This window comes from Podarcis erhardii, assembly GCF_964252035.2.
Source record: "Podarcis erhardii genome assembly, chromosome: 16".
NCBI lineage: Eukaryota > Metazoa > Chordata > Lepidosauria > Squamata > Lacertidae > Podarcis > Podarcis erhardii.
Window position 1 is genome coordinate 38,575,223 of NC_138514.1, and position 27,889 is coordinate 38,603,111.

At 51.3% G+C, this 27,889-nt stretch overlaps 2 protein-coding genes and 1 pseudogene across 3 annotated transcripts in view; all 3 read right to left on the reverse strand.

The window, feature by feature from the left end:
* Positions 1-7,972, reverse strand: part of SPAG5 (sperm associated antigen 5) — a 30,051-nt gene extending 22,079 nt beyond the window's left edge. The window contains exons 1-3 of the mRNA XM_081843712.1: positions 7,861-7,972; positions 3,968-5,916; positions 2,097-2,289 (exon numbers count right to left, since the gene is read on the reverse strand). Coding sequence (XP_081699838.1) covers positions 2,097-2,289; positions 3,968-5,916; positions 7,861-7,869 — 2,151 coding nt within the window. The 5' untranslated portion in view covers positions 7,870-7,972. The remainder of the gene's footprint in view (positions 1-2,096; positions 2,290-3,967; positions 5,917-7,860) is intronic.
* Positions 7,973-9,405: 1,433 nt separating this feature from the next.
* Positions 9,406-26,640, reverse strand: RSKR (ribosomal protein S6 kinase related; the record flags this gene model as incomplete). The annotated part of the gene is made up of 12 exons (XM_081843750.1): positions 9,406-10,320; positions 12,014-12,124; positions 13,317-13,405; positions 13,503-13,592; positions 13,974-14,001; positions 15,291-15,331; positions 18,533-18,640; positions 20,119-20,188; positions 21,818-21,886; positions 21,962-22,045; positions 23,347-23,604; positions 26,578-26,640. 12 exons carry the CDS (start codon positions 26,638-26,640, stop codon positions 10,099-10,101), a joined length of 1,233 nt encoding a protein of 410 aa, XP_081699876.1. The 3' UTR covers positions 9,406-10,098.
* LOC309331520 (10 kDa heat shock protein, mitochondrial pseudogene) lies at positions 23,879-24,350 on the reverse strand (annotated as a pseudogene). The gene has a single exon. The product of its transcript is annotated as a 10 kDa heat shock protein, mitochondrial pseudogene (transcript).
* Positions 26,641-27,889: the final 1,249 nt, after the last annotated feature.

The following is a 27,889-nucleotide window of genomic DNA, read 5'->3' on the forward strand; positions in this document are numbered from 1 at the left end:
GAACGGACCTTCGGAACGTATTAAGTACTTAACCTGAGGTACCACTGTATTTCTGGGCTTTTGGCGTTCAAAAACCAAAACGTTCGGCTTCTAAGACGCTCAAAAACCACAGTTCCACTGTATGGTACTAATTTTAGGAGTTCTAAAAGAGAGTGCAGCTCTTCAGACCTCAACGACCACTCTCCCAGCGTAGATTTCCCTCGCTCGCCAGATCCCCCAAACACAGGCCCTACACACACAACACACACACACACACCCTCCCCAGCAAAGAGACAAAGCCGGGGTCAGGCCCTGCTGTCCATGTGCAGCCGTGCAAGGCTTAATGCCCGCTGGCACGCTGCAGGAATCCGCTGCCGAGAGAGAGAGAACGTGGCTTGGCCACGTGAGGAACCCAGTGGTGCGAGGATGACCAGGCCGGCCAGCTGGTTTCAGCCCTGAATGGCTGGACCATCTTTGTGCAACGCTGGAAGCAGTGTGGTGCAGTGGTTAGAGTGCCGGACGAGGACCTGGGAGAGACCAGGTTTCAAATCCTCCCACTCAGCCACGAAGCTAAATTAAAATAAGGAAAATTCTCAGGGATGATTCACACCCTGGCCGGCACTTTCTTGATCTCCTGCCCTCGGGCAGAAGATACAGAAGCCTGATTAGTCGCACTAACAGGGTAAAGAACAGCTTCTGTCCGTGGCTGTTAGGCTTCCGAATGAAAAGATGCGACAGCGCGTCTGCGCAGGTCGCGTTTTGCTGCTTCTGCTCATGCACGTGACGTCGTTTTGAGCATCTGTGCATGTGCGAGCGGCGAAACCTGGAAGTAACGTGCTCTGTTACTTGCGGGTTGCCGTGGAGCGCAACCCGAAAGCGCTCAACCTGAAGCACATTCAACCCGAGGTATGACTGTACATGTTTAATTTGGTGTTGGCAATAAAAATATTGGTACCATACTGTCAGGGGCTCAGGAGCAGAGGCACAGGGGAGAGAGGAAATGGAGAGCGAAGGGGAAGAATCTGAGGGCAGCGAGAGATTCCATGAGCTTCTCCAGCGAATCAGAAGATTCCCAGAAGGGGGCGCCGAGGGCCATGGCAAGGGGGGTCCCAGGGGGGATGCACCAGAAGCAAGGGGCCAGCGGGGACTCCCAAAGCAGCAGCGGGAGATCAGGACCAGCTCCCCCACCAGAGCGTAGTGGGGGGGAAGAGTCCCATGTATCAGGGCCAGCGTCTCCTCCAGCAGGGAGAGAGGATGAGTCAGGGCTGACCACGCCTCTATCAGAGAGTGAGGGAACGGAGGGGAAGTCAGGTCCAGCCAGCCTCCCCGAAGGGGGAAGCAGTGACAGGAGCAGTGTAACGGTCAGGAGAAAGGTTGCCGGCTGGGCGCGCGTGCCAAGTTCGAATGTACAGGCGCGCGGGACAGCAGAAAACCCGGATTGGGAACCAGGTCCTAAAGCCCGCCGGAGGTGGGGGGAAGACTCAGGGGACTCAGCGTCAGAAGAGTCTAGAAAGGGCAAGACCCTAGCGGACAGGCGGACCCAGAGGAGGAAAGAGCAAAGGAAGAGGTGGAGCAAGGCTAGAGTCTTAAACTGCTGTCTGGGGGGAGGAGATTCAGACGGAGCTTCAGCGGTCTAGAGTTTGAGACGTAGAGCTGCGCGCCGCGGCTTTGAAATCGAAACTGAACTTCAATAAAGACTTTTGTATATAACAACGAACTGGCGTTGGTCCTTTGTGAGCTGGGACCTCGGGCAGCTCTGACACATACTTTTCAAAACACTCTACTTTTTCTTGATTCAGGTAGGTAGGCGTGTTGGTCTGATGCAGTCAAAATATATATATAAATTGTCCAGTAGCACCTTAGAGACCAACTAAGTTTGTTCTTGGTATAAGCTTTCGTGTGCACACTGGGCAACTTTTTTATTTTTTATCTATTCTTTCTTGTTAAATTCCTTGGCCTATTGTCTGTCCTTAACTTCGAGGCTTCAAAGCACCTACATTTCAGGAATCCTGGAGTGTCAGCCAGGCACAAAAAATGGAGGCACTCGCAAATGGAGAATCTTTAGGCGCCAAATGCGCCTGGTGCCCTGCTAATTTCGAACCCTGTTCCCTGCTTACCTGGCTGGGCTCAGAGATGGGGGTCTGGGTGGCCGCATCCCTCTGATCCGCCGGTCCCACGCAGGCAGGCAACCTCTGGGAATTCAGGCAGTCCCGGATTTCCCGGGAAAGGGCTTCCACGATGATCTGGGTGCTGGCCAGGTGCTCCTCTAGCTCTTCCCGAGACAGGCTGCGCAGCTGGTCCTGAGACAAGCTAGGAGGAAACAGCCAAGAGGCCACCTGTGCTTTGCTGCATTGCAGGGGGCTGGACTAGAGGACCCTCAAGGGCCCTTCCAACTCTAGGATTTGGAATCCCTGCTTTGCATGCAGGTCTTGGGTTCAAATCCCGACATTGCCAGGGCTAGCTGGGGGAACAGTCCAAGTCGGGGTGGGAATGAAAACCACCACAGCAGCCAGGTGGCTGAACACCTGCTTGGCATGCAGAAGGGCCCCGGGTTTGGTCCTCCCGCTTGGAAGGTGTCTGAGATCCTGGGGAGCTGCTGCCAGTCAGAGGAGGCCATGCTGAGCTCGGCGGACTAACACAGCTTGGCATTTATGGCAGCTTCCAACATATGCCACATAATCCCCCCCTTCCGCATTTGGACAGACCTGACCATTTAGTGCGGCAGAACCTCCCTGCCTGCTGATATTAAGCAGGCGACTTCACCGTACTGTTCAATGCCTCCTAAGGCATTTGTGGTAAGACAAGCCTGGCCAAACACTGAGAAAAGTCAAGGTGAACTTTAACCTGTTTTAGGATTTTTTTAGTTTTGCTGATTTCCCCCAATAATTTTATTGTTTCATCTTTTCGTAAACTGCTTTGAGGGTGGTAGTTGTTTTTATATTCAAGCACTGGGAAAAAGAAAATAATAATTGCATACATTTTTTAAAGACTCCTGTCTTTACCCCGTCCTGCTTTTAAGAAAAAAATACATGAGTGTCCCTATCTCTGCGCCCAGAGGCAGAAGTGACGACTCTGTGGACCTCTTCCATCCCCTTCAAGGCCCAATCCCAATCCCAGGGCAGCTATTTATCAGCTCCATCTGGTACGCAGGCTGAGACCCTCCCTGCCCGCAGACTGTCTCGCCAGAGTGGTGCATGCTCTGGTTATCTCTCGCTTGGACTACTGCAATGAGCTCTACGTGGGGCTACCTTCGAAGGTGACCCGGAAACTACAACTAATCCAGAATGCAGCAGCTTGTTTGGCACTGAAGTAATTCTAACTTGAATACTCTCTATGACTGGGAGCGGCCGCCGAGACCACATAACACCGATCTTGAAAGACCTACACTGGCTCCCAGTACGTTTCCGAGCACAATTCAAAGTGTTGGTGCTGACATTTAAAGCCCTAAACGGGCTCGGTCCAGTATATCTGAAGGAGTGTCTCCACCTCCATTGTTCTGCCCAGACACTGAGGTCAAGCGCCGAGGGCCTTCTGGCAGTTCCCTCGCTGCGAGAAGCCAAGTTACAGGGAACCAGGCAGAGGGCCTTCTCGATAGTGCCACCCGCCCTCTGGAACGCCCTCCCACCAGATGTCAAAGAGAAAAATAACTACCAAAATTTTAGAAGACATCTGAAGGCAGCCCTGTTTATGGAAGCTTTCAACGTTTAATAGGTTATTGTATTTTAGTGTTTTGTTGGAAGCCACCCAGAGTGGCTGGGGAAACCCAGCCAGATGGGCGGGGTATAAATATATTATTATTATTATTATTAGTGCCAAGCCTCTCTCTTTGCAAAGAGGAGGGGCTGAGGGTCCTCTTCACAGGTGCTCTTTCTGCCCCCCCCCAAGCCAGACCTTCGAGACCTGGACGCAGCGGCTGGATGGAGGAGACAGACACCAACGGAGGGTCTCAGCCCCCAGAGAAGACCTGGGTCTTAGGCGCTCTACTTACTGCCACAGCAGGGAGTCTGTTTCTGCTGTGCTGTCCTTGGTCAAAGTCCTCTCCTCCAGGGAGGTGTTGACACCCGTCTCCAGGAGGCTCAGAGGCGACATCCAGGTTGCCGCCGAAACCAGAGAAACAGCCGCCTTCCTCTGCTGCCACAGGACAGAAGCCGTATTCATCGGGGATGTGCTGAGTCCTGTCTCCAGGATGTTCAGAGGGAGGATCTGGGAAGCTGCAGGCGACACAAAGGCCGAAACGATGCCATTATCCTTCTCCTGTTCCTGGTCCTCTGAGGAACCAGCCTCCAGGAGCCTCAAAGGAGAGACTGAGGCGAGGCTGTTGTCCTCCTCCTGTTCTTGGACAAAAGCCTTATCCTGCAAAGATGCATTTGGTCCAGCCTCAGGGAGACTCAACTGGAGGACTGAAATAAGACCATTGTCCTTCTCAGGATGCAGGTCAGAACCCTCATCCTGTGAGAATGCATTTGGGTCGGCCTCCAGGAGCCTCAAGGGGGATGTCCAGGTTACTTCAGGAACCACAGAAACTGAAGCGAGGTTGTTGTCCTTTTCCTCTTGCTGGACAGAAGCCTTGTCCTGCAAAGATGCATTTGGTCCAGCCTCCAGGAGACTCAATTGGGGGACTGAAATAAGACCATTGTCCTTCTTGGGATGCAGGATGGAACCCTTGTCCTCTGAGCATGCATTTGGTCTGGCATCCAGGAGCCTTGAGGGGGATGCCCAAGTCATTTCAGGAACCACAGAGACTGAAACGATGCCATTATCCTTCTCCTGTTCGTGGACAGAACCCTCATCCTCTGAGCATGCATTTGGGCCGGCCTCCAGGAGCCTCAAGGGGGACGCCCAGGTCGCTTCAGGCATCAAAGAAACTGAAGTGAGTCCATTGTCTTTCTCCTTTTCCTGGACAGAAGCCTTATCCTCTGAGCATGCATTTGGTCCAGCCTCTAGGAGACTCAGTTGGGGGACTGAAATAAGACCATTGTCCTTCTTGGGATGCAGGATGGAACCCTTGTCCTCTGAAGACGCATTTGAGTCGGCTTCTAGGAGCCTCGAGGGGGACGTCCAAGTCATTTCAGGAACCACAAAAACTGGAGTGAGGCTGTTCTTCTCCTGTTCGTGGACAGAAGTCTTGTCCTCTGAGCATGCATTTGGTCTGACCTCCAGGAGACTCAAGGGAGAGACTGAAATGAAGCCGTTGTCCTTTTCCTCTTGCTGGACAGAAGCCTTGTCCTGCAAAGATGCATTTAGTTCAGCCTCCGGGAGCCTCAACTGGGGGACTGAAATAAGACCATTGTCCTTCTCAGGATGCAGGTCAGAACCCTCGTCCTCTGAGCATGCATTTGGGCCGGCCTCCGGGAGCCTCAAGGGGGACGTCCAGGTCGCTTCAGGCATCAAAGAAACTGAAGTGAGTCCATTGCCTTTCTCCTTTTCCTGGACAGAAGGCTTATCTTCCCAGGATGCATTTGGTCCAGCCTCTAGGAGACTCAGTTGGGGACGCAGGTCAGAACCCTTGTCCCGTAAAGATGCATTTGGGCTGGCATCCAGGAGCCTTGAGGGGGATGCCCAAGTCATTTCAGGAACCACAGAGACTGAAACGATGCCATTATCCTTCTCCTGTTCGTGGACAGAAGTCTTGTCCTCTGAGCATACATTTGGTCTGACCTCCAGGACACTCCATGGGGAGACTGAGGTGAGGCCATTGTCCTTCTCCTCTTGCTGGATGGAAGCCTTGTCCTCCCAGGATGCATTTGGGCCGGCCTCTAGGAGGCTCTGAGGGGACCTCCCAGTTGCTGCAGAGCCTGGGGCGACGCTCTTCCCATCTTGCAAGGCAGGGAAGGGGAGACGTTCTCTTTTGGGGGTTTCCAAAGCCAGGTTTGGCTCGGCCATCTCCTGTGGGTGGCTGTCTCGGAGTGAGTCACCAGGCAGCCGTTCCTGGCTAGGCTGCAGAAGCAAAAACAACAACACAGGCTCATAGGATGTTGCAGAAAAGTGAGAGCTGGGTTCAAATCCTGACTCAGCCAGGATGTTCACAGCAGAGGGGAAACAGAGGCAACTGCTCTCTCTCAGCCTTGCCTACCACACAGGGTTGTGTGAAGCTGAAATAGTTTGGCGTGGGGGGATCGAAATGCAATAAAAATAAATAAAACAGGTCCTTTTCGGTTGGGGCACCACCACAATGCCATTCCAGGAGGTGGTGATAAAATGCTAAACTTCTTGAACTGATTTTTATGATTCTGTGTTTCACTATTGAGAAAAGAGTCCTCAGAGAGCAGCCTTGATTTCACTCGTTTTTTAGTGACTTTTATTTCGTTAGGGCTGCCCTTTTCCCGGACACTACTGGGATTTCAAAGGTGGAATTGACGTCCAGGGGTTTTCCTTTCAAAAAGCTCAATAATGTTGGGGTCTTCCTTAAAAAACAACTTTTGTGGTGTCTTGGTTTTTACTTTTTGAAACATGGCAACCCTAATTCCGTTTATTCATTACATTTACATTGCGCCTTTTCCTTCCAGGAGCTCAAGGTGGCGTCCCTGGTTCTCCCCCTCCTCATTTAATCCCCACAACAACCCTGCAATGCAGCTTAGGCTGAGAGGCAGCCACTGGCCCAAGGCCACACCCAGTGAACACCCTGGTCTCCCTGGCACTCAAACCCCCACTGGTCCTCTTGGTTAGCTGCCTTGGCCCGGAGGGCTTGTAAAAGACAGAAAGGCAGGACAGGCCATTTGTTTCGACTTACTATTACAGTATGTCTGTGCTGTGCGGGAGCTTCTGGGAAGGCTGATTTAGAGGAAGCCAAGATAAAGGCCTACATGCCTATGGCTGGATGACCTTTGGGAGTCCTTTTCAACTCTACGACTTCTTCCGAGGTGCCCTCCATCCATAGCTGTCAATGTTTCCCTTTTCTTGCGAGGTATCCTATTCAGAATAAGGGAATTTTCCCTTTAAAAAATGGAAAAGTTGACAGCTATGCCTCTATCCATTACTAGCCGCTTGGCTGCTCAATATTCTCTGGTTGGCCTCTGTTATTTTCTCCTACAGATAGGAAACCTACATAAGGACCCCATACCGGCTCTTGGATAAGGATAAAGGAGCAGTTGTTTCTTATAACACCAGGAAACCCAGGAACTTGTAAATATCCCTTGATGGGTCTACAGTGGTGGGAAAGGGAGGTTGGGGCAAACCTGGCCAGTCGGTTTCCGCCAGAAAACCCCTCCCTGTTTGTGACACATGTATGATGATGGACGCATGATGCTTCACCAAAGGTGTTTATGGGGAAAAGGGGAAACTTATATAAAAGTAAGAGAATCCTTTTGTTCGGGGCTTCTTCCTGCTTCTTCTATGGGGTGGGTGGAAGTCCTGTTGCTGAAGTCTTGGAAGTGATTCTTTGAATAATAATAAATAATAAATATTATTTATACCCTACCCTCCCTGGCCAGAGCCGGACTCAGGGCGGCTAACACCAATAAAATCACAGTAAAAACATAATTGGGGGCGGGGGGAGAACCAATTTAAAATACAGGTTAAAATGTAGCTTCATTTTAAAAGTAGCCAATAGATCAAGAACAGAAGGGTCAGTCTGAGTCCAAACCAAAGGCCAGGCGGAATAGCTCTGTCTTGCAGGCCCTGCGGAAAGATGTCAAGTCCAGCAGGCGGGGGAAGGGATCAGGGGAGTAGAGTGCGGCGCAGTGGTTAGAGTCCTGGACGGGACCTGGGTTCAAATCCCCACCCGGCCCCCACGGAGCCGCCCCCTCTCCGAGCTGAGCCTCCTCTCCCCGCCCCCCACCCAAGGAAGTTGGGGGTCTGGCCTCAAGCCCCCTTCCCAGGCGCTGAGCAGGAGCTGGAGGAGGGCGGGGGGGGCGCAACCCCCCAATAAAACCCGGGACTCACCGGCTCCATGGCGCCCCGAGGTCCGGCCAAGAGCGCGCCCCGCGGGGGAAACCCAGCGCCCTCGCTTTTTTTTGAATGAAACCGCCGAGTGACGCCACCGGAGGAGGCGGGGCCAATGAGGGGAGAGTGAGTGGGAGGGGCCCGACCCCGGCCCCGCCCCCCCGCCCTCGAAGGCAAGCCTTTCCGCACGCAGGAGCTGCTGCTGGCGGAAGTAATTTTGCAGGGCGCGATTCCCAGCCAAGCCGATTCGGCTCTTGCACAAATGCAAAGCGATTTGCACGAAAGAATAATAGTACTTTCATTTTCGGAATGTATAGAAAACAGACAGAACAATTCCCTCCCTGGGGAATGCCCTCCCACTAGATGTCAAATAGAAAAACTACCACCAAACTTTCAGAAGACATCTGAAGGCAGCCCTGTATCTGGAATAAAAAAATTCCTTCCAGTAGCACCTTAAAGACCAACTGAGTTAGTTCTAGGTATGAGCTTTCGTGTGCATGCACACTTCTTCAGATACACGTGCATGCACACGAAAGCTCATACCTAGAACTAACTCAGTTGGTCTTTAAGGTGCTACTGGAAGGAATTTTTTTATTTTGTTTTGACCATGGCAGACCAACACGGCTACCTATCTGTAACTGTATCTGGAAGTTTTTGATGTTTGACCAGGGGTAGGCAAACTAAGGCCCGGGGGCCAGATCCGGCCCAATCGCCTTCTAAAGCCGGCTCCTGGACGGTCCAGGAATCAGTGTGTTTTTACATGAGTAGAATGTGTCCTTTTATTTAAAATGCATCTCTGGGTTACTTGTGGGGCATAAGAATTTATTCATTTTTCCCTCCAAAATATAGTCCAGCCCCCCACAAGGTCTGAGGGACGGTGGACCAGCCCCCTGCTGAAAAAGTTTGCTAACCCCTGTGTTTGACTTTTATGTTTTTACATGTGTTGGAAGCCACCCAGAGTGGCTGGGGAAACCCAGCCAAGAGGGGCGGGGTATAATCAATCAATTAATGGGTGGGGTATAACCAATTAATATAGGGTTACTGTATTTCAGAAAGTGAAAATCCAGACAGAAAAGGTGTTGAGCTTTTCTAGGCAAAGGTGTTTTTCTTTCTTTTTTGGTGTGTGTGTGTGTGAAGAAAAGCTGTTGAGCTTTTCTGCCCCAAAAACTGGGGGGGGGGGGCTTTTTTGGGTTTCCACACATCCAAACATTAATAGGATTCCAGCCCAGACAAAGTTCCTGGAAATTCCGGACGTACGCCAACCCTAATTGTGCATCAGCTGCTCTGGGTGCCTTTTTTTGGGGGGGGGGGTACAAACACTCCAAATACGTGAATGTGCTTTTTCTTGCTTGTGTTTTCCCCCTTTGGGCTCCTTTGGGAGGTAAGGGGCCTAGCAGCAACTCTGGAGAGATTGGTGGGGTGGAAGAAAAAGGACACAGCCTTCCCGGAATTGAGATTTATTCCCCTCCGTTGCTAACCTTCCAGCCCCAGGTGTGCTGCAATGCAGCCTGCACAAAAGATGAGAACTCGCCATCCAACCGCAGAGACCCATAAAAGACAGATTTATTGCTTGTTTAAGAAAAAGCACAGAGACGGGGCGGAGGAGGCGAGGAGAGGAAGGAGGGTGAAGGAGAAGGTTCCGGTTCTTCTTGAACAGAGCGGAACCAGGCCACAATCCACTCTCACAGGGGGAAAGGGGTTGGCACATCTGAAGAGGAAGGGGCAGCAAGCCCATCACAGCCCGTCTGCCTCTTGCATAGCGAAGGAATATCTCTCTCTACGGTTATTAGTCTGTCTGTTAGATTAGCTGAGCTCAGGGTCAGGGTTGGTGAGGAAAAGAGGCAAGCTTCCGGATTCCACAGGACTCTTGCACACACAGGAAGTTGCAGGCAGCCAGCTGACAAGCCATCTTTGCCATTCTGTGCAACGCTGGCCTTACATGGGAAGGAAAATTTGCTGCGCTCGTCATCCCCGATCTCTGGGTGGCGGACTTGCATAGTGGGAGAACTCAGTAGCCAGGGGGGTGGCAGGCAAAGTAGGGGTCCAGCCTCCCTGCCGGAGAGGGTCCAGTGCTTTTTTGGCTGGGCTTCCTGAGATCCCTGGCGGCTTCATTCGCCCAAAGAGCTGCCTTGAAGAAGCATTTCCTGAGAAGGTCTCACAGTGATTCCCGGGGGTCTCCCGAGGGCGGATTTGGGCCTCCTGAGAAGAACTGCTGCCCCCCAGGAGGACGGGGGTCACTCAGCCCGGCCACGGCTGGCTCGAGGGTGCCACGAGGTCGCAGTCGAAATCCGAAAAGGCGGCCGAGTCCAGGGGGGTTTCCCGGGGGCTCTGCAGGCCCAGCACAACATCCACCGGCCGCTTCCGAAGCATCTCTGCGTCAAAGGTCATCCCGCGGAAAAAGAGGTGGCCGCGGAAGTGGTGGAGGTAGCGCAGGCGCCGCTGGGGGTCCTGGCACAGGAGCTGGACGGAGAGAGCGGGCGGCGGTCAGAGGAGACGGCAGAAGCTGCCTGGCACAAACTGTTTGCCTACCAAATGCAGAACCGCCCTGGATCCTTTGCCCCTTCTCTATGTGTCCCCTCCCCAAAAGGTTGGGAGAGTGGCAAGGGCCTTCTCGGTGGTGGCTCCCTGTCTGTGGGCTGCTCCCTCCCAAGAGAGGCTCAACTGGTACCATCATCATCCTGAGGAAATGGGCAAAAACATTCCTCTTTACCCAAGCCTTTGGCTATTAGATAGTCTATGGCCTGTTAAAGGTGGTGGGGGACAGATATTATGATTAATATACGGCCTAGGACCCTCGTACCTATGGGACCACCTCTCCTGGTATGTGCCATGGAGGACCTTTCGGTCTTCAAACAAAAACATCTTGGAGGTCCCGGGCCACAGGGAGGTTAGGCTGGCCTCAACCAGAGCCAGGGCCTTTTCGGCTGTGGCCCCGATCTGGTGGAATGCTCTGTCACAAGAGACCAGGGCCCTGCGGGACTTGACATCTTTCCGCAGGGCCTGCGAGACAACAGAGCTGTTCCACCAGGCCTTTGGCCAGGGCACAGTCTGACCCCCTCCTTCTGTAATCTTCACAGAACTCTAGCCCAATGGCTGCCATTAATTTGATTTTGAATTGATTTTAGAATGAATTTTAGAATGCTGTGTTACTTTTATTGTTGTTAGCCGCTCTGAGCCCAGCTTTGGCTGGGGAGGGAGGGATATAAATAAAAATTTATTATTAATAATAGTAATGTTTACACTGGCCAGCAGCAACTCTCTGGGACAGGGAACCAGCCCTTCCTGGGAAGAACAGGACTGAGCCTCAAGGCCTTCTGCATCCAGAGCAGGGCTCTACTACCAAGCAGAAGAGAAGGGTGGCTGCTAGCCCTGGTGGCAGTGTTCTGCCCACTGCTGTCAGTCACTGGGAATCTGGTGGGCTTCCCTTGGGGGGCATCTGGCTGGCCACTGTGAGAGCAGGTGGCTGGACTAGGTGGGACCCACATTGCCCGATCTCCCAGCCAGGCTCTGCTTATGGAGCCTCCAGCTGCAGAGGCAGTCTATCTCACTTCCCATGTTCTTAGGGGCACATGGCCACTGTGATGCTGGAACAGACACGGCCCCTTTTTTGTCTGATCCAGACGAAGGGCTCTATTTATATTCTTGTGCCCAGAGTGGCTGTGAATCTAAGTTTGGCCTCATTTAGGGGCAATACTTCAATATGAGTAGGAAAATGAGAGTACCCCTAAACATTTTTTTAATAGAAAAAGCACTGCTTCTGCCCATAAGATCCTAGTCCTTATGATCTCAAATGAAGGGCTGGTTTTAAAAAGTGCCTTGCACCCATTCGGGTGCACCCAGCTCAGTATCTTCTGCACCAACTGGCAGCATGCTGGCTGTGGGCTGATGGGAATTGTGGCCCAAAACAACTGGGTTGGCGAAGGCCGGCTCAGATACACGTTAAAGGTTTCCGAAGTGGGAATCCCAGAATCAGAAGGGTCCCCCAGGGGTCATCTAGCCCAACCCCCTGAAATGCAGGAATTAGACCGGAGTCAGTAAGTGACTGAACCCTTTGACCATGTGCAACACTTGCACCGTCAAGTTTATGGTCTGTGCAATATCACATTTTAGATTTGCCCAAAATTTTAAGTATTAAGAAAAAAACGCAGCTCACCTCGCTGAGGAGAAGGCGGAGGCCCAGGCTGAGGGTGCCTGGGATGGCGTAGCTGCAGCGTTTGACGCTCTCCAGCATGCTGACGTGGTCTTTCTCAGGGGCCACCGGGAACTGAAAAAAACGTGGGAGAGCTGGATTCCTCTCTGCCTCCTCGCACATTCATGCAGGAACGCAGAGTTGCCCTAGGATCCCTGCCCAGCAATTACTTTCTCATGTGAGTCACCCTCCTTTGCTACCCACAAAGAGAATTTTGCTGCTAGAACACAGTTGATCCATGGAACTCACTGCTGCAGGAGGCTGTGAGGGCCACAGAGTCGACTGGAGGAATTCCTGGAGGAGATGGCTTCTAGCGAAAACACTTCTCAATCCCAGTTGCCGGAAACAGCAGGCGGGGAGAATGCTTTTCTGCTTGGATCCTGCTCCCAAGCTTCCCATTGGGGCATGTTTTGGCCCCTTTGAGAACAGGGATCCTGGGCTAGGTAGGATCCAGCAACGGGCTGCTCTGATGGAACCTCCATGTCCAGAAGCAGTCTATCAAGATTCCTAGTCTCTTAGGGGCGTTTGGGCCCTGTGAGAACAGGACACTGGCCTGATTCCACCTCAGGCTCACCTTATATGATAATCTTTATTGTCATTGCCCCATACAGAACAACAAAATTGAAAAATCTACATAAAACATTCAAAAACCAACAAGCCTGCTATCCCAGCTATCCCAACCTGGTTAGCCCCCCAAAAACTCTGATATCCCATTTTTAAATACAATATACTCCCCTAGAGACTACCTTACACTGTGTTTAAAACCAAAATCGCATTTGGGTAGAAACTGTTTCTCAGGCAGCTAGTCCTAGTCTTTATAACCCTGTACCTTCTTCCAGAAGGCAGAAGCTGAAAGAGATAATTTCCGGGGTGCGCACTATCATGCGCTATCTCTGCAGCTTTCTTATGGCACCTGGAAGCGTAGATTTGATCCAAGGTGGGAAGAGTGCACCCAGTTATTCTCTCCGCAGTCTTTACAACCCTGGACAGCATTGTTTTTTCCCTAGCTGTGCAGCTCCCAAACCACACACACAGACCTTAAGTTAATACACTCTCCACAGTACAATGGTAAAATGCCATCAACAGGTCCTTTCAGAGATTGTTTTTCCAGAGGATTCTCAGAAAATATAACCTGCTGTGCTCTCTTCATCAGGTCTTTGCTTCTTAATGGAACCTCCATCTCCGGAGGTAGTCTACCTTCACAGGAGACAGAGAACTGGGGAACATGCAATGGGGTCTTTCTCGCCAAGCTGCTTCACAGCCTTACCTTCCCAGTGGCTAAGCCATACAGCAGCACCCCCATGGACCACCAATCTGCCGCATGGGCGTACGGCCCGCCACTCAAGACCTCCGGGGCTGCAAAGAAAGAAGAGGGGAGGAGATATTGAGCCTTGCAAGGACGGCCCCCGTCCCAGTTAGCCACTGTCCCCTTTGCCTCCTTAACCGCCCGTACCCATGTACTGGAGGGTCCCACAAATGGTGTAGGCCCTTTCGCCCCAGGGCAGGTGGCGGGAGAGGCCAAAGTCAGTCAGCTTCAGGTGGCCTGCAGTGGGAGAGAGAAAAAATAAATAAATTAGGGCATTACAGCCCAGAGAGAGACCCATCGCGGGCATTCATTTGTGTCTGGCACAGAGTTTGGGGTGGCTATTATTATTATTATTATTATTATTATTATTATTATTATCATCATCATCATCATCATCATCATCATCATCCGCCTTTTCTTCCTGCCCCTCCCCCCCACTGGAACTCAGGGCATCTTCCACAAATAAAAAACATGTGAAAGATAACCACTAAAAAGCATTTAAATTCTGGTAGAGTTAAAGCAACATAAAAAGGCAAATTTATTAAGGTAAGAATAATATGTTGTTTCTCCGCAGGACATTCAGGAACTCCCTCCCCTGCCAGCCCGAGCGGGACGCACCTTGTTCATCTAGAAGGATATTTTCCATCTGTAAAGAGAAGAGAGCAGCCCAGTCAGGGTGTGAAGGTGCCCTCCCCTCTGGCGCCACTCGAATTCGGACCAAGGATTCACCAAGTGCAAGAGGCAGAGATCTCTGGGAAAGGGCCAGGCTGAAGTTACGCCAGGAGTTTGGGCTGGTGGGCCAAATCCCCTGAGAAGGGCCAATCCCAGGGTTGGGGGTTGGAGGCCCTTGCCCATAGCGAAAAGGCCCCACTAAAGGCATCTCTCAGCAGGGCTGGGAGAGAGACCCCTGGAGAACGACTGCTGCCAGTCAGTGGAGACAATACTAGGCTAGATCATGGAGCCAGGATTTGACTGGGGATAAGGCAGCTTCCAATTCCTCTGCCCCACACTTGGGGGGGGTGTAGTGAAGTTAGGAAATTTCAATAGACCAAACTTTGGTCAAGTGAGAAGCAAAGTATTATGGGAAGTTCAAAAGACATAAGATTTATGGGGAATGGGTTCTTGTTGCTTTAACACTGCAGACTAACAGTCTCCAAATGTGTGAAGTTGCTTATCTCAGGAAGGAACTTCTCCAGGTTGATAAATGGTCCTCTGACACCTGGTACCTAACTCATTCACACCCAAACAGCTCTGCTAAGTATCTGAAGAAGGGAGGAACTCTTTGAACCAAAGTCCTGGGAACTAACGAGCTCAGCTGTCACAAGTTAAAATTATTAGCCAACTAGCTGACCATTGGTGAATTTAAATATAATCAAGAATTTTGATTGGGTCAGAGTTCCATTTCCACGTGAGGTTTAGAAATAAAGATCCCATTCTAACTTTGCCTTTGTTCTTAGTTTGTGAGTATACTAGCTAGCTGTATTCTACAATGTCTTTGTTTTACTTGTTTGAAACGTATAAGAGATGTGCCTGCTTTTTAAAGTATGTTTAATCTTGTTTTTTAAATAAACTTTAAAAAGAGAACTTTCTTTTGTCTTGTGTGCCATTCTGTGGGAAAGCCTGAATCCAGAGCTTGATCAATCAGCCATACTACATCTGTTGAATTTCTGCCTGCATTTTGTGGAAACAAATTGCAGGGTAGGGCAGCCGGTAACTAGGAAGTATAACCTTCTCCCTTGGGTTATGTCTTCTGGTGCCCTGGTGCAGGGGAGTGGTGGCAGCAACTACCTTTTTGGATGCATTTTGTCCTGTAAAAAGTATATGCTGCCAGCCGCCGTTTCTCTAAACCTGACCCAGCTGGATGGTAAGGACAGGTGAGGGAGGGGCGCGTGGCCAGAGCATTACTACAGGGGGGGAAGGAGGTGTCTCTTGTACCTTGACATCGCGGTGGACGATGCCCAGATTGTGGAGGTAGCCTGGGAGAAGGAAGAGAAGTAAGCGTCATTCCAATTTTATTTTCCATCCGTGGTAAAAATTATTATTATTACTAAAGGCTGTGATTGCTCCAAAGTATGTGAAGAACTCTCTAGGGCTTGCCCCATTGGCGTGAGGCAAAGAGATCAGCGGTGGCCTGGGTGAAGTTTCTCCTGTTCCACACCCCACCCCAATCTCCCAGCAGAGAAAGATTCCAGTAGGATATCCTTGGAATGAGGGACAGAGGAGATAATGGGGCTTTGAGCGCCCATGGTCTTATTTGTGCATACAGTGGTACCTTGGTTCTCAAATGCCTTGGTTCCCAAACACCAAAAACCCAGAAGTAGGTGTTCCGGTTTTGGAACGTTTTTCAGAATTCGTCCGATGCAGCTATTGACTATTTTTTCCAGGGCACGTGCACCAATCAGAAGCCACGCCTTGGTTTTTGAACATTTTGGAAGTCAAAAGGACTTCCGGAACGGATTAAGTTTGGTGCATTTGTTTTTGCTATTTATATTGCGTTTTTATTTTTGAGGCTTTTTCGAATTATAGTATATGTGCTGCCGAAGCGAGCACTATTTTTGAGGCTTTTTCGGTTCATTTGTTTTTGTGACTGTATGGAACCCTGTTCAGCTACTGTTCATCATCCAAACAATGACTATCATCAGGTATGATGCAGGTATGAAAAATGTTTAATTTTAATTTTTATTGTGTACAATATTGTCTTATTTATTTATAGTACTGTACAGTACATTGATTATTAGGACGTGGGTGGCGCTGTGGGTTAAACCACAGAGCCTAGGACTTGCCGATCAGAAGGTCGGCGGTTCAAATCCCTGCGACGGGGTGAGCTCCCATTGCTCGGTCCCTGCTCCTGTCAACCTAGCAATTCGAAAGCACAACAAAGTGCAAGTAGATAAATAGGTACCGCTTCAGCGGGAAGGTAAACGGCGTTTCCGTGTGCTGCTCTGGTTCGCCAGAAGCTGCTTAATTATGCTGGCCACATGACCTGGAAGCTGTACGCCGTCTCCCTTGGCCAGTAAAGTGAGATGAGTGCCGCAACCCCAGAGTCGGTCACAACTGGACCTAATGGTCAGGGGTTACCTTTACCTTTTACATTGATTATTGCTTTCATTTTATGGATCAATGGTCTCGTTAGATAGTAAAATTCATGTTAACTTGCCGTTTTGGGGGTTGTTTTTAAAAGCCTGGGACGGATTAATCCATTTTGCATGACTTTCGATGGGAAAGCGCACCTTGGTTTTGGAACGTTTTGGTTTTGGAACGCACTTCCGGAATGGATAAAGTTTGAGAACCAAGGGACCACTGTATATGCAACCTGAGCAAGAGGCTCACAGCAGGATCCAGCACAGAGCAAGCGGATCTCTTTGTCTCCTGCTCCCAACTGAGCTCACACACTCCAAAAAAACATAGGCTCAGAGGAAGGGCCCACCCATTAGCCCAGGGGAACCCCCTCACTTAGTGGGGGCTCTTGCAATCTGGATCGTCCTTTCGGGCGCTGATGAGGACACTCAGGAGGCCAGCTCCGGCCATTGTCTTACAAAGAGACTTGTCCGGCCAGCAATGGAGTCATCTGCTAAGAGTTCAACCCTCACTCTGGACAGGACCCCCCAAATTAGAAGGGACTCAGGGCATCATCTAGACCAGTGTTTCCCAACCGGTGTTCCGCGGCACACGGCTGGTGTGCCGTGGGAGGGAGGCGGGCGAGTTGGGCGGCGAGAGGCGGGGCGGCGGCGGCGAGCACACGCGGGGCGGGGAGCGAGCTCCCTCCCACATCCCATCGCCCCGTACTCCGCGCTGGTGTCCGCAAGCCTTGCGCACCCGGGGGATCTCCCCCCGGGAGCGCAAGGCTTGCGGGCAGCAGCCTGCAGCGCGGAGCACGGGGCGCCCTCCGGAGGACGCCCCGTGCTCCACGCAGGTGTCCGCAAGCCTTGCGCACCCGGGGGATCTCCCCCCGGGAGCGCAAGGCTTGCGGGCAGCAGCCTGCAGCGCGGAGCACGGGGCGCCCTCCAGAGGACGCCCCGTGCTCCACGCAGGTGTCCGCAAGCCTTGCGCACCCGGGGGATCTCCCCCCGGGAGCGCAAGGCTTGCGGGTAGCAGCCTGCAGCGCGGAGCACGGGGCGCCCTCCAGAGGACGCCCCGTGCTCCGCGCTGGTGTCCGCAAGCCTTGCGCACCCGGGGGATCTCCCCCCGGGAGCGCAAGGCTTGCGGGCAGCAGCCTGCAGCGCGGAGCACGGGGCGCCCTCCAGAGGACACCCCGTGCTCCACGCAGGTGTCCGCAAGCCTTGCGCACCCGGGGGATCTCCCCCCGGGAGCGCAAGGCTTGCGGGCAGCAGCCTGCAGCGCGGAGCACAGGGCGCCCTCCAGAGGACGCCCCGTGCTCCGCGCTGGTGTCCGCAAGCCTTGCGCACCCGGGGGATCTCCCCCCGGGAGCGCAAGGCTTGCGGGCGGCAGCTGGCAGCGCGGAGCACGAGGCACCCTTCGGAGGACGCCCCGTGCTCCGCGCTGGTGTTGGCCAGCCTTGCGCACCCGGGGGATCTCCCCCCAGGAGCGCAAGGCTTGCGGGCGGCAGCTGGCAGCGCGGAGCACGGGGCACCCTTCGGAGGACGCCCCGTGCTCCGCGCTCGTGTTGGCAAGCCTTGCGCACCCGGGGGGCGCATGGGGCGCCCTGAAACAGAGGGTTCCCCATGCTGCGGACTGTAGCCTGCCGCCGGACGCGCGGGGCGCCCTGAAGCAGAGCGCCCCTCGCGCCAGGCAGACATGGGCCAGCCCCACAAGCTCGGGGGACAGCGGGGAGGCGCAGCACCGCCATCCCACTGTTCCCCGACCTGGTTTTTGGGGGGGGAAATAAAGGGAAAAAAAATTTCCTTTATTTCCCCCCTCAAAAAAGTAGGTGCGTCCTATGGGACGGAGCGTCCTATGGGACGAAAAATACGGTACTTACTATTTCATAATAAAGTAATTATAAAATACTTTCTTTGTGTTTATTTGATTCCTATTAAAGAGAGTTACTTTATATATAGTCAATATAGGCACAGAGTTAATTTTTTAAACATTTTCTAATGGTGGTGTGCCTCGAGATTTTTTTCATGAAACAAGTGTGCCTTTGCCCAAAAAAGGTTGGGAAACACTGATCTAGACTGACCCCAGTCCCCGTCCCCAAACCCACAGCACTTCCTTACCAAGCACCAGGACCAACTCCGTAGCAAAGAGGCGGATTACGGCTTCGGCAAAACGCCCCACCGACTTCCAAAGGGTGTACAAATCCCCAGTACTGCAATATGTGCACACTGGTGGGCAGGGAGAGATAAGAGGGGGTGGGGAAAAGAGGGGGGTGTTACTTATAGAGTCTGAACAGAGCCTGCTGACCCCACTTTGCGCCTTTTGTACATGCAGTGCATGTCCTTTTCCTCCGACGCATATGCCCCGTATATCAAAAGCACATTTAAAGCACGCACCCCCTTCCAAAATATCCTGGGGACTGTCGTTTACCCACTTACTGCGCTACAGTTCCAGGCACCCTTAACCAACCACAGTTCCCAGGATGGTTTGGGGAAAGCCATGCGCTTTAAATGTATAGTGCAGCAGGTGGCTTCCTCCAAAAGCAGCCCAGGAACTATTGTTTGTTCAGGGTGCAGGGAATCGTAGCACCGCGAGGGGTAAACTAAAGTTCCCAGGATACTTTGGAGCGAGGGAAGAGGTGCTGGATGCTGTGCACACAGCCTTGAAAGCAGCCACCTGCTGCCCAGGGGTGAAGGCAGAAGGAAATTCAGGGTCCAGGTGGGGTTCAAGGAGGGGCAGAGGAGAGGGGACCCGAGGCCAGCAAGAGAGCCAGTGGTGGAGCACCTCGCAGGGTTGTTGTGTATGGCATTATTTTACCGTATTTACTCAAATGTAATGTTCGCTTTTTTGCCAAATTATTCTGTGAAAATTAGGGTGCACATTAACATTCCCCAGCAGATCGGTTTTTTTGCTTCGAGGTTTTGAAAACCAAGGTGCGCATTAATTTAATGGTGCATTAGATTCACATAAATATGGTATTCCTTATACAAATATTGAGGCACGTGGTCATTCAGTGCCATCAGTATATGCAAATGTCTGGCTCATTTAAGGGTACCCAAAACCGTTTTTTCGCAATAACAACGGAACTTACAGGTGGAGAATACTTTTGTTTTTACAAAGATACCAGGTAGCTCAACTATTTTAGTAAAGTATTACTAAAATAGAAAGATCCCCTTTGCAAACAACACCATGTAAAAGTATTAACTCGGGCAAACAGTCCCTTTGTAGATCATATTATCTGAAATAGCAATGCCTTTAACTGCAAATAATATTATTTGCTAAGGGAATCTTTGCATGAGTTAATACTTTATTATCCCTGTATCTTTGCACTTTTGCTCTCCCAGGCTGTGACGCTTAACGGTCTGGGTTTTTTAGTCTTTCCCCTTTTTTTTGCACTCTCTTTTTTGTGTTAACAAATGAATTTTTCTTTTTTTTAACGGTGTGTTGGCAAGAAGAGGGGAAGGAGAGAGAGGAGAAGCTGTTGATCCCTGCACAGGCCGTGAGAGCCAGCCGATTCCTATGGCAGGGGAGAAGCAGAACGAGCTCCGGGAAGAGTAAACAAGGAGTCACATGTGTGGGCAAAGGCTCAGCGGCACATGGCTGGACACGCACGAGGGTGGGGGGCACAGGGTGGGGAGAGAAGGACGGTGGGAGGGGGGACAGATCTCTACTCTAGCCGAGCCCCGCAGGGCAGATGGTCACTCACTAATAAAGAGATGGCGGCGGCCTTGCCAGCTGTCTCCCAGGCAATGCACAAAAGGGTGCCTGACCTGCTTCTGGAGAACAAGAGAAAAGGGGAGCGGTGAGTGAAGGAGGGAGCCCAGCAGGGGAGGGCTTTTTGGGGGCGGGGGGCAGAGGGGCTTCTTGGATTTGGAAGACATATCAACCTCTTTGCGGAGGAAAGGGGTAGATGGTGCAGCCGGAGATCGCAAACGACCGAAATCTATTCAGGACAAATAAACATCATTCCATCGTCACGACAATATACACACACAAATTTGGTGGAAATAAGTGCCCTCTTGAAAGGTTCGGCCTTTCATCTCGATTCAAAATGCCACCCAAAGGCCCATCTATCGTTCAGTAAAAATGAAATACAGTGGTGCCTCGGGTTACATACGCTTCAGGTTACAGACTCTGCTAAGCCAGAAATAGTACCTTGCTTCAGGATGAGAACAGAAATCGTGCGGTGGCAAGAGGCCCCATTAACTAAAGTGGTACCTCAGGTTAAGAACAGTTTCAGGTTAAGAACGGACCTCCGGAAGGAATTAAGTACATAACCAGAGGTACCACTGTACACGCATATAGATAACGGACACACAGAGAGAGATTTGGTCTTCAGAGTGTGGTCTTGGAATGTTCCCTCTGGATTTTGATTCAAAATGATGCTCAACGGTGCATCTCTCCACCATCAGAATATATATATTATAGCATCCAACATTTCTCAAATGAAAACAGAGACATCCTATTGCATAATTATTATAATGATATTATTTCTACCCCAGCCGCTCTGGGTGGCTTCCAACATATAAGAAACATAATAGAGCATTAAACATTAAAAAGAACTTCCCTATACAGGGCTGCCCTCAGATGTTTTCTAAAGGTTGGGGGTCACATAACTCCCTATCCTCCAATATTTCTCTAATGAAAATAGGAAAAGTAGGACATTCCGGGATCAAATCAGAAACTGGGACATCTTCTGTAAATCCAGGGCTGTCCCTGGAAAATAGGGACACTTGGAAGGCCTGATATATATATAGTCACACACACACAAATTTGGTGAAAATCAGAGCAGTTTGGAAAAGCTCAGTCTTCCAACTTGATTCAAAAGGGCGTCCAATGGTACCCAAACATTAAGCACCCAACGTTTAACACAGCTAAATTCGCAGCGAAGGCCGCTCAACTTAGACAAAGTCACGTGGACTCCCTTGCAATTTAAGATTATGGGATTTTTAATGTACGGTATGCTTTATTTACTGTTTCGTGTTTTTCTTTATAATTCTTATGCACTGTGTTTGTATGTAATTGTTTAGTGGCCACCTGTGTTTGGCTGTCTCGTTAATAAAAATGAACTTGGTGCTCATTTGTTCTCTTTTTCCATATCAGGAGAAATTAATGTTTGGTGTACAGTGTATTGGTTTGGGCTGAATATTGCTATATGCCGACTAATGGTTTTACTGGTGATTTGTTTATTGCATTGTTTGGGTTATGCTGCGTTTGTGATGCCCTGTTATGTTATTGTTTGCAAGCAGCATAGAAATACAATAAATTGAATAAATGAATAAAGGCCTTGAATCTCAAGTCCTGCAGGGCATCCCCAGGAGTTCAGGAAACAACCCCCCCCCCCAAAAAAAAAAACCCCTTTCCCCCTGAGAATAGATATTGCACCCACAGAGCTCAGGACACACCTGAATGCTGACCTCCTCCTTGCACTGCTTGAGGGTGTCTCGGCGGAGAACTTCCACTTTGGGGAGCACCTGAAAGAAAACAAGACTTTGAGCAAGAAAGAGAGGCAGAGGGCTGGGGGTCTTGGGGGTCAGGCAGGCACTCACCTTGACCGCAAAGACCTTCTCTTGCCCGCAGTCTAAGACCTTCAAGACTGTCCCAAAGGACCCCTTGGCCACAAAGCCCAGGATCTGCAAGGATGAAGAGGGACAGGGGTTCAGTGGCAGAGCACCAACCGTGCATGCAGATCCCAGGTTCCAGCCCCAGTAGCTCCAGCTTCTCTGCCTGGAGCCCTGGAAGCCATTGCTGCCAGTCAGTGCAGACAATACTGATCTGACCTCGGAATAAAGCGCTTTCCTATGTTCCAAAATAAATTTATAATAAAATAATAATAATAATAATAATAATAATAATAATAATAATAATGATGATGATGATGATGTTAGCCGCTCTGAGCCCGGCTTCGGCTGGGGAGGGCAGGATATAAAAAATTCTTATTATTCTTATTGTTATTATCTATACCCCACCCATCTGGCTGGTTTTCCCCAGCCTCTCTGGGCAGCTTCCAACGGAATATTAAAAACACGATGAAACATCAAACATTAAAAACTTCCCTAAACAGGGCTGCCTTCATACGTCTTCTAAAAGTCAAATAGTTGTTTATTTCCTTGACATCTGATGGGTGTTCCACGGGGCAGGCGCCACCACTGAGAAGGCCCTCTGTCTGGTTCCCTGTAACTTGGCTTCTTGCAAGGAGGGAACCGCCAGAAAGCCTTCGGAGCTGGACCTCAGTGTCCGGGCAGAACGATGAAGGTGGAGACGCTCCTCCAGGTATAAATGGGTCTTGGGGGAGCTAGATGGGTCAATCGTCTGCCTAAAGCAGCTTCCACCATTCCTATTTAAACCAGACGTCCATTCAGAACCATGAGGACTAGAAATTTGCTGTGTTTTTAAGGGAAGGGCCACTGCTCAGAGGTAGAGCAAGTCCTTTTCAGGAAGAAGGACTCCGGCTCTTTCGACAACAGCGTCTCAGGGTGGTCTGGGACAAAGCCTCCGTCCATGAGACCCTGAAGAATGGCTGCCAGTCAGACTGACAGCGCTGGGCTGGGTGGGCCAATGGGTGGAGCCAGGCTATGGCAGCCTCCGATGCTCCAAGGGGGAAGGCGCCACCTCTGCTGTCCCCGGTGTGGGTGCCAGTGAGAGGCAGGGTGGTGACGTGGTTAGAATGCTGGACCAGGGCCTGGGAGAGACCAGGGTTCGAATCCTCCCACTCGGCCATGAAGCTCACTGGTGTGAGCCAGTTGCTGCCTCTCAGCCTCGCCTCCGTCGCAGGGTTGTGGTGGGGATTAAATGAGGAGTGGGGAGGGGACCACATACAGCGCCTTGAGCATCTTCGAGGGGAAAAGGTGGGATAAAAATGCAAAATAATAATTTCCCCCAAATCTGCTTCCTGAGACTCGCTTTAGTTTCCCCCCCTTAGGAGGGCACTGACCTTCAGCTGGCGCTGCCCCATTGGAGGCTGGACTGGGAATTCGGGCAAGAAGAGGGAGATGCACTGGGGCAGGGCCCTCTCAGCCCCCTCCTTCGCCAGCTGGGGCAGCTTCTCCACCACAGACCCCGACTCTCGCTTCAGGGGGTTCCTGCCCGCAAAGGCTCTCTCCAGGCCCAGAAGTGTGCCGCCAAAGCTGGAGAGGAGGTTCTTCCAACCTCGTGCCCAGGAGGCATCGGACAGGAAACTGGACCCACGACCCTGCAGAGGAGGACAGGCATGGGGCGAGGCCCCAAGGAAAGCAGGAGCAGACAAAAGGGACAGGCTTCAGTAACAGCAATAGCGGGGAACTTATTGGAGCGGAATGTCAGAAGATTCATGGCAAGTAGAAGGAAGCCCTTCTCCACACAGTGCCTAGTTTTTGTTTTGTTTTAAGACAGTAAGAAATGTATTTTGGCCATACACATTGTTTTATTTTGAAGTCATAATGATACTTGGTAATTTGGGAGAATTTGCATTTATTAGAAAATAAAGAAATTATTTACATGATTTGAGCACTTTTTGTGGAATGAAAACTTAATGCTAACGCAGCAAGATGAACTGTTCAACCCACATATTTTCCAAGAATATCTCCATCTCTAAATATGAAATCGTCCTTGTTATCCAGTACAACTTTTGTTCTACCATACTCCGGGAGCAAAATCTTCTCACCAACTTTTACACTAACTGGAAGAGTGACTCCCTCCTTGCTTTTAGAGCCTGTTCCAACTGCCACAACAGTGGCTTGTAACACTTTTCCTTGTGATTTTTTTGGAATCATAATGCCTCCTTTAGATACTGCCTCAGCTGCACACCTTTCCACCAATACACAGTTGAAGAGGGGAAGAAATATTTTAAATGCCTGTCCTGCCATGGCGTGCTCTTTACAAGGACTCCTGCTCCCGCTGCGAGGACTCCTTGCACCCCTGACCAACCCACAGAGCTAGCACATGCCCACACAGTGCCTTGTTAAACTCTGGAACTCCCCGCTACAGGAGGCAGTGATGGCCACCAACTTGGATGGCTTTAAAAGAGGATTGGACAAATTCATGGAGGAGACGGCTATCAGTGAGAACAGGATGCTGGATTAGATGGGCCCTTTTTGGCCTGATCCAGCAGTCCCTTCTTATATTAAAAGCTGGGAATCCTGCACAGCAGGGGGTTGGACTAGATGGCCCTTGGGGCCCCTTCCACCTCCAGAGCTCTAGGATTCTATGACAAAAACAACAACTCAAACAGCACAGATAATTCTGAGGGTTTCTTGGAGCCCCTCTGAGGTTTCTGTGTGCCTGTCTTTTGCTTTTTGACCAAGCAATATGTAAAAAATAAAAATAAAAAAGATCAGCATTAAAGTATGAGCTTTATAGAAGGAATGCTTTTAAGGTACACATAGGACAGGGGTAGGACACCTGCTATGCTTGCAGAAGGCCCCAGATTCAATCCTGGAAGGACGGGGAGAGACCCCCACCCCCTGGAACTGCAGAAGGTTGCTGCCAGTCAGTGTAGATAATAACGGGCAGGATGGAGCAAAGGTCCTTCTGTTCCCTCAGCAGGCACCAAACAACTCTTCCGAAAAAACAGAAGTGGTCGGGTGCAAAGGCAATAACCACAATTTCTTTGAAGGGAAGGTGGGATATAAATCTACTGAAGTGATTAATTAACAGCAAGCAGGGCAGAGGGGCCTCCCAGCAATGGGGGGAAGAGTGTCTGAGACTACCCTGCCCCATAATCCCCATTTGCTGCTTCTAAGACAAAGAAGATATTCACAGGCAGGGAGGACTCCATGGGAGAAGGCAGCTCATAAAATACCTTGGGTTCCATTTCCCTTGAATGTGGTAACCAGTTTAAAAAACAAATCAAAACCTCTCAAGCAAACTGGAGTCAATTGCAGTTTGACTACGAATGGAGTCTCAAGGTCCCATTTTCGCGAGGGGGCTGCAGCTGTTTGTGCCAGCAGCTGTTTCCAAAACAGTCTCCCAAGGCAGCCCCACAGAGAATGAACTGCAGCAGTCCAGCCTGGGCAAACTGTGGCCAAGCCTGCCTTCTTCCAGAAGTGTTGCAGCTGGAGCAAAAGCTGAAACTACACACAAAATACCTCTAAAAGGAGATAGATCCAATTTAGGTCCCAAATTGGTAGAATTTAATTTAGATTTGGTGAGGGGAAGAACCGCAACACCACCCTTAGAGCAGCAGCTCCCCAATTGAGTGGTAGCAAACACCTCTGGGGGGGCGGTGAGTTTATCTAGGGGGCGCTAAGAGGCAAGGGGGTGGCAGGCGGGCACTGGAGGTGCAAATAACAGACTTTCAAAAGCTGGTCTCACTGGATCAAGTCCATCCATCTAATACATTTGGATTTTGAATAAATCTGCAGGAGCAGCAGACTGTTGCTGTTTGGCTGAACAAAAGCACTGTTCAGAATAGTGGCTTGCACGATGCTTTTTATAGGGTAGGGGACACAGGGATGAATTTATTGTGTGTCTCTCCCCACCCCATTTGGGGACCACTGCAGTAGTGCTACAAAGCCAGAGGCTGGTGGGTTCCAAATATTTCTTTTGGGGGGGATCCCTGTCTTGAGGAAGATGAAGGAATACAGAGCATCCTCTGGCTGCGCCTACGGCAGAACATCACATTTCAGGCAGCAAATAATAGGTGGGAGGGAAGGAGAAATGGGGGGGGGGGCTACAAGGGGTTGCCTCCCCCCGTCCCCAGCCCTCTGCGCCCCACGAGGCGCCGATCCCCCACTGGCAGGCTCCTTTATTACTGGGCAAGTTTCCTTTTCCCGAAGCTCCTGTCGCTGCCTCTCTCTGCCTGGCCTACCTTGCAGGGCTGTCGTGGGGATGGGGCGAGGAGGGGGAGCCGCGTCCTTGGAGAAAGAGGGCAGATCGGGACGCCAGCGAGGCATCAGGGCGCTCTGTCCACGCAGCTCCCCTCGCAGGGCTGTCCGGAGGAGGAAACTCAGGGGCATAGCTGTCAACCTTCCCTTTTTTTGCGGGAAATCCCCTTATTCCAGCTCCGTTTCCTGCTGCTATCCCGGATTGTTAGATATCCCGTAGACTGTCCCCGGGACAGGTGAGGCTGCCGATCCCTTATTTTCAAATCTGAAAGTTGACAGCTATGCTCAGAGGAGAGGCCCAGGACAATGGAAGGAGGGGCGAGGCGAGGCGCTCTGCACATGCCCAGAGGCAGGAGCCTTACCTTGAGCATCCCGGCGGGCGGCGCCTCCTCGGGGCTGGAGCTGCTGCTCCCCGCGCCTCCCATGGCCCCGCTTCGGCCCCTCAGCCCACCCGCCCCATGGCCAGCCCCATCGCCCGCTCCGCGCTAAGCCGCCTTACGTAAGCAGCGCCGCTAAGCCGGAGAGACTCTCTGGCCCCGCCCATGCAAATCTCAGGCCCGCGGGCCCCGCCCACTCGCGCAAAGCCACGCCCCGTAGGCAAATACAAGGACCGCCCTCCTTAGGATGAAAAAACGCAGCCCCGCCCCTCATGCAAAACAGGTCCGCCCCAACCGTCCTATCATTATTCAAGCCACGCCCCTCATGCAAAACAAAGCCGCTCCAGCTGCCTCATTATTATCAAAGCCACTCCCCTTATGCAAAACGCAAGACCCGCGCTTCTCAGGATGCAAATTGAAGCCCCGCCCCCGCCATCCAAGCTCCGCCCCTCGAGCAGAACAGATTCCCCTCCCCACTTTATTATTATGCAAGCCACGCATGATAACATTCACCCCCTATGTGTCTTTCCGGTTGCCCACTCTCAATTCCTTATTCCCCGCCCAGTATATATTTTATTCCGCCCCCCCTCCCAGTTCTATCTTTCTTATGGAGGCCACGCCCTTTATGCAAAATAGAGCCCCGCCTGAGATTCTTATTATGCACGTCGATGGGGCGGGCCCTTGACACGCTTTGTGCTCCACCCAACCTGCCCCAGGGAAGGGATCTGATTGGTCTCAGTGCGGCCGAGCACCACCCCCTCCTGCATAATGCATCAAGCACACCTGGGACTTCTCCCTCCCAGAAACTGGTACCCAGAGCATCTTTCTTCGATAGCAACTTGCCGTGGCATCTGTGTGGCAGGAAGGGGCAGTGTGCCCACTGGCAGATGAGACCCTGTATTACCATGCATTTTTTTGAGACTTCCACCAGACACAGAGGCCTCCTTAATTTGTTTTTCCAGTGCCGCAAGAGGCCCTGGTATGAGCCTCTTCAACTTTCTTAAGAGGGTCCCAGGTGGGAATAGATATAGGTGGGGTGCAAGCCCAGAGTGGGCTGGAGTGGCTCAGGGTGCCCCTTTTCTGCAGACCACATACTCCTTGCGTCTGAAGAGGGGGGCTGATTGGCCATGGGGGACTGGTCAGTTTTGCTCCTGGGTTCAGTCCCCAGAAAGGGCTGGGCTTGTCCAGACAATACTGAGCTGGATGAATCAGCACTCAAACTTGGCCTTCAGCAACCTCTTCACTGCTGGTTTGATGGCACCAGGTGATAAATTGTTTTCTGGGGTGGGTGAGAGCC